This window comes from Camelina sativa, chromosome 3 (genome assembly GCF_000633955.1).
Source record: "Camelina sativa cultivar DH55 chromosome 3, Cs, whole genome shotgun sequence".
NCBI lineage: Eukaryota > Viridiplantae > Streptophyta > Magnoliopsida > Brassicales > Brassicaceae > Camelina > Camelina sativa.
In genome coordinates this window covers 10394742-10408528 of record NC_025687.1, presented here as the reverse complement: position 1 = coordinate 10408528, position 13787 = coordinate 10394742, and the positions used below count along the sequence as shown (strand labels likewise).

Here is a 13787-nt window from a genome sequence, read left to right as displayed (position 1 = left end):
CGTACACAAATAGTGAACTTAACAACAAGTATAGTTAATAATAACTGAGGCTTGAAAATAAGCATAAGTACTTAAGTTAACACTTCTCCTAGAAGTTGGAACAAACTATTCACCATACCAAAGGCCTTAGAGAAGAACAACACGATTTTCTTTTTTGCCAAATCCACGTAAATAAAATCTCAGAATAAATGTTAAAAAAAAATCACTAATTTTCAAATTTGGGACATTTTAATCATAAATTTCTAAAATATCATTTAAAAAAAAAACATGGTTTAACCTAAATGAAAAAAAAACAAAACTACCTCGTAACTTATCTGAGGGTAGTCATCTTCGGTCATCCGCCGCGTCTCTTTTCTAGAAAAAAAACCCTAGCTGTCTGTTGAGAAACTTTGTAAACAGTATACAATATGTCATTTATATTATAAAAATAAGATATGTTAAAATGAGGCTTGTTAAAAATGGGGTTGGAAAATGGTCTTATATTGATTTTAGGTAGGTCTAATTTTTTCTTCATAGATCGATAATTTGTTTTTGATTTTATAGTTTAACAAAAATCTATTTTTTTAAAAAACCAAAAAATATTTGAAAAGAATCTAAAAAACCAAAATCTCATGTCAAGTTTCAACAATGAAGTTTGGCCACTTCTCATGTCAAGATTCACCTGTAAAGTTTGGCCACCATAAGCCATTGGTTGTAAGGTTTGACCACCATAAGCCACCATAAACATACTAGAACTGAGAATTTAGTGAAACAAACATATGACTATTACATGTTTTTCTTTATAGCCAAATCCACGTTAATAAAATATCTCAACTTGCAATGCAAAAGTATTTTCAACTATATCAGTTTATGCAATTATCGCCTGAATTGATATATAACGTACACGGTTTTCTTTGGAACTAGACGTGGATTTATATAGTAGCCAAAGTTTTTTGTATTCATGCAAATTTTAGTATCATCATCTTGATCAACAAATGGTAAGAGAAGAAAAGAGAAAAGCTAGACCAACTAATGAAATATTAATGTCTTGCCTAAATTTGGAAAACGCGAATTCAACGCCACCAAAATCTATTCTCCGCATGTACTTCTCTACCAAACAGGTTCTGGTCCTATACACACATATAATACATGGTTTTATACAAGTGAAAAATACAAACACTTAATATTGATACCAAAACGAAAAAGGTAAAGATACAAACTGCATGCAACTTGCCCGATACTTTAAAATCCGAATAGATAAGTGATGGACACTGAACTCCGACAAAGACTATGCCAATTGGCCAATTGGTCAACCTATCAAAACATTACTACAATACTATTTAAACCTGAAAAGTGAAAAAGCCAAAAACTATCAAAAAAATGTAAAATAAACGAAACAAAAATCAAGAAAAGCCAATCGAACCGGCGAAAAGTCCAATGACCCAATCGATTCATCTTAAGCCAAATTTAAAAACATGTCAGAACTCAAAAAGAAAACGATGTCGTTTCCTCCCCGTGAACAACACGCTCCAATCATCTTCTCGCTAACGACCAAAGCCACTAGCTTTGTCTCCACCATTACCACAGTCAATGAACGAGAGAGAGATAAAGAAGAAAACAAATAACGAGAGACTTTCCACGTTCGTCGTCGTCGTCTCTCATCTTCCTTCCCTCTATATATATTTCTTCTCTTCCTTACGTTTTCCTTTTTTTTCTCTTCTTCTCTCTCTCTCTTTTACACATTTCTACACCGTCTCGGAGATTATCTTATCTCTCCGTCGTAATTAAGGTCCGTTTTATTTTTATGTTTTTATCTTTAACCTTCTCAGATCTAAGCTTCCACAATACATGTACGATTCTTTTTCTTTTTCTTTGTTACATCCTTAAGAACAGTACTTATGAAGATTACTAATGTTTTAATTACTTTTATCTTAGATAAGTCCAATTTTTACGTTAATCATCATTTCCATAAAACAAAAAAAACGTTTTAATTAATTTATAGTTATATCCTTTTAATCCAGATCTATAATACCAATGGAAGCAGTAAACTCGTCAAGCTCTATCTCAGAGCTAGACGACATATCACGGTTACTTGACCGGCCGAGGCTAAATATTGAACGGAAAAGATCGTTCGATGAGAGGTCGTTCAGCGAAATGGGAATCTTTGAACCCGTTAATTCTCCCGGAGGCAGGTCCGGGTTGGAAACTCCAGTGTCTTCGGATAGAAACTCGTTTGAGCCTCATCCTATGGTTGCTGAGGCTTGGGATGCATTGAGACGATCGTTAGTTTACTTTCGTGGCCAACCCGTTGGTACTATTGCTGCTTATGACCATGCTTCTGAGGAAGTATTGAACTATGATCAGGTTTGGTTTCTTTCCTTTGTATTGTTTTTGTGTTTCATTATTAAACCTTCCTCTGTTTTTCAAATGATTCTGTTATTACGTTAACGCTTTGGGATGCATTGTTTTTGTGAAAATGTTGGTTAGGTGTTTGTAAGAGACTTTGTTCCAAGTGCACTAGCTTTCCTCATGAACGGAGAGCCAGACATAGTCAAGAACTTCCTCCTCAAGACAATTCAAATCCAAGGAAGAGAGAAAAAGATCGACAGGTTCAAGCTTGGGGAAGGCGCCATGCCGGCTAGCTTCAAGATCCTTCACGACCCGATCAAGAAAACCGACACTGTCATTGCTGACTTTGGAGAGAGCGCTATTGGAAGAGTTGCTCCGGTTGACTCAGGTTTTTGGTGGATCATTCTCCTCAGAGCATACACAAAGTCCACTGGAGACACTTCACTAGCTGAAACACATGAATGTCAAAAGGGAATGAGACTCATTCTCTCTCTTTGTCTCTCCGAAGGCTTTGATACTTTCCCCACATTGCTTTGCGCTGACGGCTGCTCCATGGTCGATCGAAGAATGGTAAATAACTAGTTAGGGTTGTAACTTTGTATTGATTATACAGAGTTAGTGTTTAACGAAGTGAATCTTGCGTAGGGGGTTTACGGGTACCCGATAGAGATCCAAGCTCTATTCTTCATGGCTCTACGATCAGCAATGTCGATGCTAAAACACGACACGGAAGGGAAAGAGTTCATGGAGAGGATAGTGAAGAGGCTACACGCGCTTAGCTTCCACATGAGAAGCTATTTCTGGCTTGATTTCCAGCAGCTTAATGACATCTACCGTTACAAAACAGAGGAGTACTCGCACACGGCGGTCAACAAGTTCAACGTCATCCCTGACTCGATCCCTGAGTGGGTGTTTGATTCCATGCCTCTACGTGGCGGTTACTTCATTGGAAACGTTAGTCCAGCTCGTATGGATTTCAGGTGGTTTGCTCTTGGTAACTGTGTAGCGATTCTTGGTTCTTTAGCTACCCCTGAGCAGTCGGCTGCGATCATGGACTTGATTGAGGAACGGTGGGAGGAGCTGGTTGGTGAGATGCCGGTTAAGATTTGTCATCCGGCGATCGAGAGCCATGAGTGGAGGATTGTTACTGGTTGTGACCCTAAGAATACTCGTTGGAGTTACCATAACGGAGGTTCTTGGCCAGGTGAATTCTCTTTTCTATTCTTTCTTGAAATTATTATATGTTTTTAACTAAACCAATTTTTGATACTGACAATTTCAAAAAAAGGAATGTGTTAGTTTTTTAAAATTTCGTTTATGCTTTTTAAAAGTTGGAAACAAAATCATTGTAGACAAAAAAAATTCATAAATCTTCTTTGCCGAAAGTGTTTTCATTAGTCAAAATTCCCTACTTGTATAAATTGAGTAGTACTATTTACTTTATGTACGGCTGGCTAATCATTGTTCTTGTTTTTCTCCGGGGCAGTGTTGTTGTGGCTATTAACAGCTGCGTGCATAAAGACTGGAAGGCCGCAGATAGCGAAGCGGGCAATAGACCTGACAGAAGCACGGCTTTTGAAGGACGGTTGGCCTGAATACTACGATGGCAAATCTGGAAGGTTCATAGGAAAACAAGCGAGGAAGTTTCAGACATGGTCCATCGCTGGTTACTTGGTAGCCAAGATGTTGTTGGAAGATCCTTCTCATCTTGGAATGATCTCATTGGAAGAAGATAAACAGATCAAACCTGTCATTAAGAGATCTTATTCTTGGACTTGTTAATTTGTTCGTCCATTCTTTGCGGCCTAAAATTTTGTTAGTTTCACGTAATTTGTATTATCGTTCTTTTTTCTTCTTCTAGTTGCCCCTACTAGTGGGGATATGATAATTTGACAAGTGATAACCTTTACCCATTTGTTTTAATCACATAATTCATATTCTTCTTTCTTTGGTCTGTTTACCTCATTTTTTTCACTTACATTGTTACAATAATAGCTAGTACTAGGTGATACCTCCTGCTACAACACAGGATTATATATTTTGTTAGTTACTTTTTTTTGTAATTTGTATTTTTGTAATATAGAGTTTGAAGGATTACAAAAATACACCTTATATAAACCAAACAAAAATACTCCAAATCAGCTTCAGACTTCTTGATATGATCCTTTCTCACAGTAGCTCCTATTTTGTCACCCTATATAAACCCAAAAAAAACACAGTTAGAATGAATTGATATTAATCGATTAGTAAAGAAATATTAAATCTATACTAAAATGCATACTGTTTCGTCAGCCAGAATCAGTTCTATTGATTCACCAAGTTTAGCGGTATTTATTCTCCAACTATGAAGAATTTAACTTGAATACGCCAAATATTTTTGTATGGTTTCAGATCTTTCAAGGGAGTATGTGAAAGGGGGAGAGCCATCATTTTGTCTAACGAATTTTAAATGTCTTCTTTTAGTATAATATTTCAATAGGAAGCTCATAATATATTTATAGTGAAATTAGGTAGATTTATGTTATCACTTAGAAGTTAAGATTTGATATTTCTAATATACGCAAAATATATTTACTTACTTGATTCGTTCCAACTGATAGATGAATATTCATTTTCAAACTTTATCGTAAAAGAGTAGAGAAAAATGATAATCTCGGAAATCAAGCAATGTAGTAAGATTTGGTAAGATGAATATTCGTTTTCAAAGATTTTAACTGAATCACAAAATATTTTTTTTAAAAGATTATACTGAAAGATTAATTGATAAGATCAATCTCAATAATTAAGTAATTAGCTTAAATTTTGGTAATTAACATATATGGTTTTAATTTAGATACCTTAAAAACAATTAAATCGGAGTGTTTGCCTCTAAAGAATAACTTTGTTTGGTAACGGAAATAACTATTATTGAACCAAATCAAAAACATGATCCGAATATTTTAGACATGGAGTACAAACAGATCCGTTAATTTTTTTCTTCTGTTTCCGGATCATACAGGATCCGCGTCTCGACCCGGCAGATATTTAGTGATTGAATGGAGGGTATAATGGTCATTGCGAAAAATGGTAATCATAGGTTAATTTAATTAAATTAAGTGATTCTCTAATCATTTTTAATGAAAAACGTACCAAAACAAAGTCATGGTCTAATTTGAGTCTAGTGAGTACTTCAGCTTTAATAGAATAAATACTACTGATTTAGTAAAGTTAAGGGTTGACTTAATAAAGCTCAACTAGATTTGAACCCGCGGGCATATAATTTATATTTTATGTTGTATCTATATGTTAAATATTGAATGTTGTGTAAATAAAGGAATAACTAAATTTTCTAGTTGTTGTATGGCTAAATATTTATATTATTTTTTTACCTGCAAGACACGTCATGACCATTTGTTTGTTATATTTAGTTTGTTTTGTTTAGTGTTTGAGATTCTATTTTGATTTTTAATTATTATAACAAAAAATAAGGGATCTAAAATACATAATCAATAATTATACGATGTGACTAAGTCACATTTTTCCTAATGATTTAATTCTTATATACAATCTTAGTTAAATCAACTTGATTTTATGTCAAATATTCTAAATAGTAGTGTTGATAAATAATTAATTGAAGATTTAACCCGTGTTAACACAAATTTAATAATATTTTATTTATTTCAACATGTTCTCTTTATAACTCATCTACAATATAACCACATTATATAGTATTTTAGAAATTTTTTTAATTTTACATATTCGTAATAATTAAATTTTTTATTAAGTTTATATATGTTAATTATAATATTTAAATAATTTTCAATCGAAGTTTTTATTACGTTAATAATCAAAGCTCACAGATTTTGGAAAACAAAATGAGAATCAAATTGTTTTATTCTTTGTTTACGAAGAAGGATTCAGATATAAAATATCTTCAAAACACAACATAATGTATGGTTAAATATATGATAGCTTTTATTTCCATATTGATTGCTGTTATTTTTTAATTGAAATAAAATGTAAAATATTTAGGAAACAAAATCTGGAGTAATGTTAGTTTTGGAAATTTTTTAGAGGTTAATGTTGTAAATAACTTTTTAAATAAACAAAACTAAAAGGGCATAACACAAAACACAAAAAATGTACATTAAAAATGTTAATATAGATTGGACATAAAATCTGTGATACAATTGAGATTCGTAGGCACAAAGGTCTTCAGTTTATGTGTTTTGGCCAAAAATATATAAACGAATCAAGCACACTAACAGATTCAAGCCTACTTGCCATAACGATGAACATTGAACAATGCAAAACCAATGGACTATTTAATCATAGAATTAGAGATCAAACAGTAATTAACCAGTGGACTAGTTTTGCTAACTTTGCAAGAATCAGGATACAACACTACAGATGAACAAAAGAGATGTGAAGCCAACTTTTTCGGATTATCGGTAAGAGCAATCACCTTGCGACACACTTAACAGCATCACGGGAAGACAGCACAACTATAAAACGATCCTTTTCTTTTTACATCGAAAGAGTACAAAAGCAGCACCAGATTCATCACAAGCTTCATAGATGATAGATGTTTCTAAACAACAAAACTTTGCCTAGTGATAGATAGATTACCTACTGACATTCGTAAAATCAATCTCCAGGTCCAGGGATCCTTAAGCCGAGCAAAATCAGGATCAGCGGATGGTGGCGAAAATGAAAATCATGAGGACGGTGATCTGGTCATGAGAGTCATCGCCTTTCTTAAATCTAAAGACTGTAGGGCAGCTCCAGGGAAATGATTACCGTCTGATGGTATCCAAAGACCTCCATTATGTGGCATCAACAATTGCGGTGTGCTTGAGTCGCTTCCATTTTCATGTCCTGGTGATGTTTCTTGCTTCTGTTTAACAAATTCAAAGAACTCTGCAACCTGACGTGCATACCTTTTGATAAAAAAAAAAACAAATCAGAAAAAGCTGTTTGAGTAAGGATTGGGAAACTTGGTAAGAGTTAGTTTGAGTAAATGTAACTGAAAACTCACTGTCTCTTTGCTTCAATGTCTCTGCTAAAGTCGATATTGGGTTCACAGTCAAGTACCAATGCAGGAACCTGTAAAATCAATCAACCAGTCTAAGCAAATATTATCTTCAGAATCCATGAACTAATATAAGCACCAGAGACTTAATTTACCTTCTGGATGCTAGAATGCATATGGTTTCCTTCCAAGTAAAACACACGATCCCTTATATCAGGATGAAGTGCATTGTCCATATGAACAGGCGGTTTACTAACAGAGAATGTACCATGGTTCCCACTCTCAAAGGGAAGGAGCCAGCTCTCATGCTTCTCATGAAGATCCTGGAGGTACTTTAACGACACTCCACCTTCTTCCTCTCGTTTCCTTAACATCATCCGCTTGTGACAAGTGTCAGGGCTAGCCCTCAAGTAGATAAACCCATCAGGAACAAGTCCTGGTAAACAAGAAACCACAGGATCGAACCAAGAGTCGTAAATGCTAATCTCCATCTCATTCATCCATTTCGCTTCATGAACAGCTCGCACGAAAACCATACGGTCACTAAACACAGAACGCTCCATCAACCTAAGAGGTTTGACACCAGAGGAAGATTCTTTCTCCTGCATCAGCCGAGTGACAAACACATAGTTCTGGAAAGTATAAGCATACCTCTCAGGCTCAGCATAAAAAGCATCTAAGATATTGAAATGATCAGGTCCAACATCCTGCCATTTATCAATAGGTTCAGGAACAATCTCAACTAAGTCACGAAGCTCAATGGTCTCATTAGCTATCCTCTGTAGAAACGTTGTCTTCCCAACACTAATGTTCCCTTCAACACAGAACGTCAAACGTCTCTTAGGCTTATTATTATTAGTCTCAGAAGAATCCTTGAGTTCTTCTTCGTCCACGCTTTGTTTAATGAACGTTGTTATACTCTCAGCGTGGTTCCGATGTTTAATCCCAACAGAGCATTGAAGATACTCAACCATTTTCTGACTAGCTTCCCAAAACTGAGAAGACCATGTAAAAGGTATAACATTTCAATTGAAACAACACAAAAAGCTTTCAAATTTTGTGAATACATTATACATAAACACATTACCTTATCTTTGTATAATTGCTTGAGCTCAGCAACACCTTGGATTCCATTTTCAACGAGCTTTCTCTGGTTCCTTGGACCAACTCCTGGAATTTTCAACAAATCTGGATTACGAACCAATCCACCACCGCCGTTAGATCTACGATTCGTTCTCGTCGACTTGCTCGGAGAATCTTTCTCCTCCGATGATGCCGCCACCGCCGTAAGGGAGCTCGAATTGAACCATCTGGATCTTGTACCGGTTCGTCTAACCCAAGCTCGAGTTCCACTATCTTTAATTGAGAATCGAACCGACGGTACCAAATTAGGGATACGGTTATGGTACAAATACGCTGAGAAAGTAGCAGTAGGCGTAGAGAAACAAGTTGTAGTAATCTGCGGCATTGAATAGGTTTATAAAGAGAAATTGAAAGGAGCTGTTAATTAAATAACCCTCTGGGAAGAAAAGAAGGTTTAAGCCGGAGTGGAGGAGAGAAGAGGGATTGAACGTTCCGTCATAGAATCTTCTTTGAGCATTTTTGTTGTCTTTAAAACTCTGAAGAAGAGAGAAACGGATAAGATAAAACCCTAATTTTAAGTTGGTTGTGACTTGTGAGTGAGGCAATGAGATGAAAAAAAAAAAATGTAATTAAAGGATTTAGGGTTTTGTTGTTGTCGTTGTGATGATGTTCTAGTTACAGATGCAGAGGAAGAAGAAAGAAGAAGGAGAGTGAGTGAATTTGGCGTTTAGGGTTTTGAAAACTTTGAATACAGAAACATTATCGTTTTAGGAAATTAGCCAACGTTAATTTTAATTTATGTGGTATGATTTTGATTTTGATTATGATATGAATTTCGTGATTAGAATATGATAATGAATATTTTGTGATTCGGATTGTTTGGGCCTAGATTTAAATTAGTTTACCAACCCAATGGGCTTTTTTGATCTACAATCTGTAATTGCCAATGACATGCGAATTGGCTCAACACGAAATGGTTGACATGTATGTAACTTACTTCCTCTCTTTACGATTATATTATTTGATTTTTTTTTTCTAAAAGTTTCTAATACAAAAAAATTTGAATGGGTATTGGTATTAAAAAAAAAAAATGCATAGATAATTTATACAATTTTTCTCCCTTTATTCATCATAATTATAAACCAGAATTGATTAGACTAGCTAGTGTATGCATGTGAGTATGGAAGAGAACGAGTTTTCATGAAGTTGGACAATTAACGTACTAAAAATATCTAAAAATGTATATGTAGTATATGTTTTGTGAGGGCCAGACAAATTTTTTAAATAGAAGGATATGTAATAATTGAAAATAACATGGAGGTATGGGACCAATTGAGATAATGAATGAACGAATGAAGAAGGAAGAGAGATTCTGAGCCATGCAAATAAAATCGGTTAAGTTTTGTCAGGTGATGGCCCCCTCCCTTATTTAATTTTAGGTTTGCGTTTCCTTTCCTGACTCCGCGAGTCTTCTTCTTGAGTCTCGTGACCCCCAACTAATTATCCAATACCCCAATCCCATTTAGTTAGTAGATTTTACCAAAATATTATACACTGTTTTATATAACAGTCAGGAGAAGTGTGTAAACAAGTTAGTTTCATAGTTTGGTTGTAATTCATAAGTTTTCTTCGGGACATTTACAGAAACATTTATGTTACACAACATTTGTTACTTACTATTTGACACATTGACACATATATAATGATCGATGGTTTTTTTTTTCTATTAATATATATATTGTAGAATGATGAAATTATCCTTTTGACCAAAAACAAAAACATACACAACAAAGACAAAAAAGAGTGATGAAATATATCCATCACGGTTTCAACTATATGTCCTTCTCGTTAAGTTTTCTTTTCACAACGATTCAACAATGTTCTTCATACATATACGTTTTACTTGACACTTACCCATGAAAACAATAATTTATACCAGTATTTCTATAAAAATTTGAAAAGATCGACAACTCTGTTTCGTGGCCTCATCATTCGCTGAGTTGCCCCTAACAGGCAGGTTGTTCAGTGCCGTTAAGTTAACCAAAAGAAAAGAAGGATGGCATTTTTTACACTATGCGTACAATAAATGTAACAAGTTTACGTATAGATTGCTATAAAACAAATAAGGAAACATTCACTAGCTAGTGCATGGCTGGCTAAAAATATCATCATGCGATTCAATCTAGCTAACTTTACATGTGCAACATCATCACTTTTCTCCTATTAATTCGTACTATCATCAATATTCCACTCATTTTTATTGTATAGAGTTCTCGTTATATAAAATATTTTTCCAAGTATTATCTCTCTTTTCTATTATTCATTGATCATAGATTCGGTTACCTACCACCCAACATCTCACATGTTGTTTTTATCTATCTTCTACCCCATCTCACCTGCTTATATTCTAGACCTTTGGCCTCGTTTGGGAATAATTTTGTTTTTCAAATAAGCTAAGAAAATAGAAATAATTCTTCCGTATAAGTTATTGAATTGTGAATCCGAGAATCATTATTTATTTACTAGGCAACGTACAACCTTTTGTACAAATTGATATATATGCGTCTTTTCTTATAAAATTATATTAATTTTATACATACATATAGCAAAATTAAATTGTTACATATTGTGATGATTCAATTATGTTTTTATCCAAAAATTGTTATTTAGTAATATAATTGTGTATAACAAATTATAAAAAGGTTTAATCCCACCAACACACATTAAAAGGGCTTAACATGAAAGAAATAGAAAGGATTAAATTGCTAAAAAAAATGGAATAAGATTTTGTCTCTAGATGCACATGATAATTCGGTATTTGATATCTGTAAAACGTAATCGCACATATACATATTGTTAATAAACCAGCTTTTAGGTGAGATTCTACCTAAAAGAACCTAAACGTCGATTTCATTATATATCATTTCTTTTAATTAAAAAAAAAAGTTGTTTTAAGGAAACCACATGCTGAAACCAGATTGGAGCTGGCACGTTACCTGATGTCCACAGTCCACTCTAAAAGCTTAAGATAATGGTGACGATTATTTTGTTAATATAGAAATTTATAATCATAACAACAACTATACAGTAACTCAAATGAAAAAGTAAAAGGAAGAAAAAAACGATAACGTGCTTCATCTAAAAGCTTAATGTGTAAAATTTCGATTTTTTTTTATTATTGCTGACTAAGGGTCCATTAATGTGTTGGTATCCATTACGTAAACGAGATCTTAGTTATCTTTTTAAAGAAAGACTCTCAAGAAAGTTATTTTGTCAATCTCTACATGTCATTTCGTAATATGCTACACTCGCCATTTCAAAAGGAATAAAAAATGATCCAATAAAAAACTTATTTTGTCATTCTATAGCTATCCGATTGCAAGTATATGTCAATATGTTGTTATATGATCCATTCGTCTTTTGACACCAAAAAAAAAAAAAAAAAAAANTCCATTCGTCATTTCTCGATATATAAAAAAAAAAATTGAAACTGGAGAGACAAGTGAAAGGCACGTTGACTTTAGACATTTCGTTGTTTTTGAACGAGAGTTCCTTTTTGTGTAGTCTGTTAAAAAATTGAGGGTAAAGAAATGCGAATAGCAAAAAGTTTTAGGACAAGAGCTGAAAAAAAGAACACACATATAAAAAGCGACGACACCAAAACCAAAAAAAATTAGGTATAGTTCTGCGTCTACATCAAAGTTGCTATGCACATCATCAGCTGAAATGACTTGGTCAATATCTAAATCTAATTAATGTTAGGAACACTTTTTAAACAGGTAGGTTGGAATTAGTTACATATGCAATATTGTTATCCTTGATAATTGACATTGAATCATATACTTCCACACTTTATTTTTTACACGTTTTAAGTAAACCATTCGATATACAAACACTTGGGTTTTGTTTAACTTAGTTGGTATGTGTAAAAATTAGAAGACAAAAAACATAATTTTAAACGAAAAATTGAATACATTTGACGATTTTTTTGTTTTAATGAAATATACAATTTTTTTTTTTACTTCTGATAATTCTTTTGCCCATAATCTTCGACTATAGTTTTGAGACAGCTCTATTATTTGCCATCAAATAAATTTTATCCTAATATTTTTGCTTTTTGATGCGTTACATAACAAATGTAAAAAAAAAAAAAAAAAACACTAATGGGTTCTAACATCAGAATTACGACAATTCCGACACGACTCATTATGGAACAACCCAACCCGACAACACAAACACACCGCATCGCTCTGAGCTCCTCCGAACAACTCGGACCCCCACCGTCTATTCGACTCAGCCGAATCAACAACACTCACCTTCCGGGTCTTCGACTCGTACCGATGATGATAACGCGCCGCTGCTGGTCCGACGGAGAGCTCCAAGTTCAGCACCCAATCGTTCTCGTTCCCAAAATCTTTCTCCGACGTCGTTCCACTACTCGTGCAATTATTATTATGAATACCAGAGATCTCTTCCCCTAATACCGGTTCCGGTTTAACCGGTCCGGCGAAATCAAGATGCAAAGGCTCAACGACATCGTTTTGAAGAGACGACGAAGACAGAGGAGGAGGAGGCAATACAACTAATGATGCAGCAGATTCGTTGATGAGACGGTGAGTGTTTGGATCGATCCCACGGCTCAGAAGCTTCCTCTTGATGTGAGTGTTCCAGTAGTTCTTGATCTCGTTGTCTGTTCTTCCTGGTAATCTCCCAGCTATCAATGACCATCTTCAACAACAGAAAGTTTCAGAATTTTAATAAAAATGTAAAACTTTTTTTTTTTTTTTTTTGGTTATAAAAATGTAAATTATGGTTATAGAGAATACTGACTTGTTACCGAGCAAGCTATGGAGCTTGATGATGAGTTCGTCTTCATCTTCAGTGAAATTGCCTCTTTTGAGATCTGGTCTTAGATAATTCATCCATCTCAATCTACAACTCTTACCACATCTCTGTAATCCTGCACAATTTGGTAATTTTTAAATAAAAAAAAATCAAGAAATCAAATCTTTATTTGAATATATATAGATAGTACATGTGTGTATAAGTGAATATATATATATATATATAAGTACCGGCGGCGCGAGGGAGAGATCTCCAGCAACCTTCACCGTGTTTACGGATGTAATCAACGAGAAGCTGATCTTCTTCTTTAGTCCAAGCTCCTTTGTTCATGTGTGCTTTCTCGCAGCATGGTGATCTTCCCATCTCTCTTACTATTCAATGGTCTTCTTCGATCTCTCTAATCTATACGTATACTTAGGTATATGGAGGAAGAGGGGGAATTTGGTGTTTTTATTTTGTGTTTTTGAAGGAAGAGAGTTTTCCTGTAGAATGTTTTCGTTTTGAATGTTATTTATAATAA

At 34.2% G+C, this 13787-nt stretch overlaps 3 protein-coding genes across 3 annotated transcripts; 1 reads left to right on the top strand and 2 right to left on the bottom strand.

Annotated features, from left to right (window-relative positions):
• LOC104776388 (probable alkaline/neutral invertase D) lies at window positions 1646-4275 on the top strand. The gene is made up of 5 exons (XM_010500444.1): window positions 1646-1768; window positions 2001-2343; window positions 2467-2898; window positions 2974-3532; window positions 3815-4275. Exons 2-5 carry the CDS (start codon window positions 2014-2016, stop codon window positions 4108-4110), a joined length of 1617 nt encoding a protein of 538 aa, XP_010498746.1. The 5' UTR covers window positions 1646-1768; window positions 2001-2013; the 3' UTR covers window positions 4111-4275.
• On the bottom strand, window positions 6645-9202 carry LOC104776387. Its single transcript, XM_010500443.2, has 4 exons — window positions 8427-9202; window positions 7495-8334; window positions 7346-7413; window positions 6645-7247 (listed from the first exon to the last, which is right to left on the bottom strand). The coding sequence occupies exons 1-4, from the start codon at window positions 8805-8807 to the stop codon at window positions 7025-7027; spliced, it is 1512 nt and encodes a 503-aa protein (XP_010498745.1). The 5' UTR covers window positions 8808-9202; the 3' UTR covers window positions 6645-7024.
• Window positions 12425-13781, bottom strand: LOC104776386 (transcription factor MYB3). Its single transcript, XM_010500442.2, has 3 exons — window positions 13498-13781; window positions 13253-13382; window positions 12425-13150 (listed from the first exon to the last, which is right to left on the bottom strand). The coding sequence occupies exons 1-3, from the start codon at window positions 13628-13630 to the stop codon at window positions 12583-12585; spliced, it is 831 nt and encodes a 276-aa protein (XP_010498744.1). The 5' UTR covers window positions 13631-13781; the 3' UTR covers window positions 12425-12582.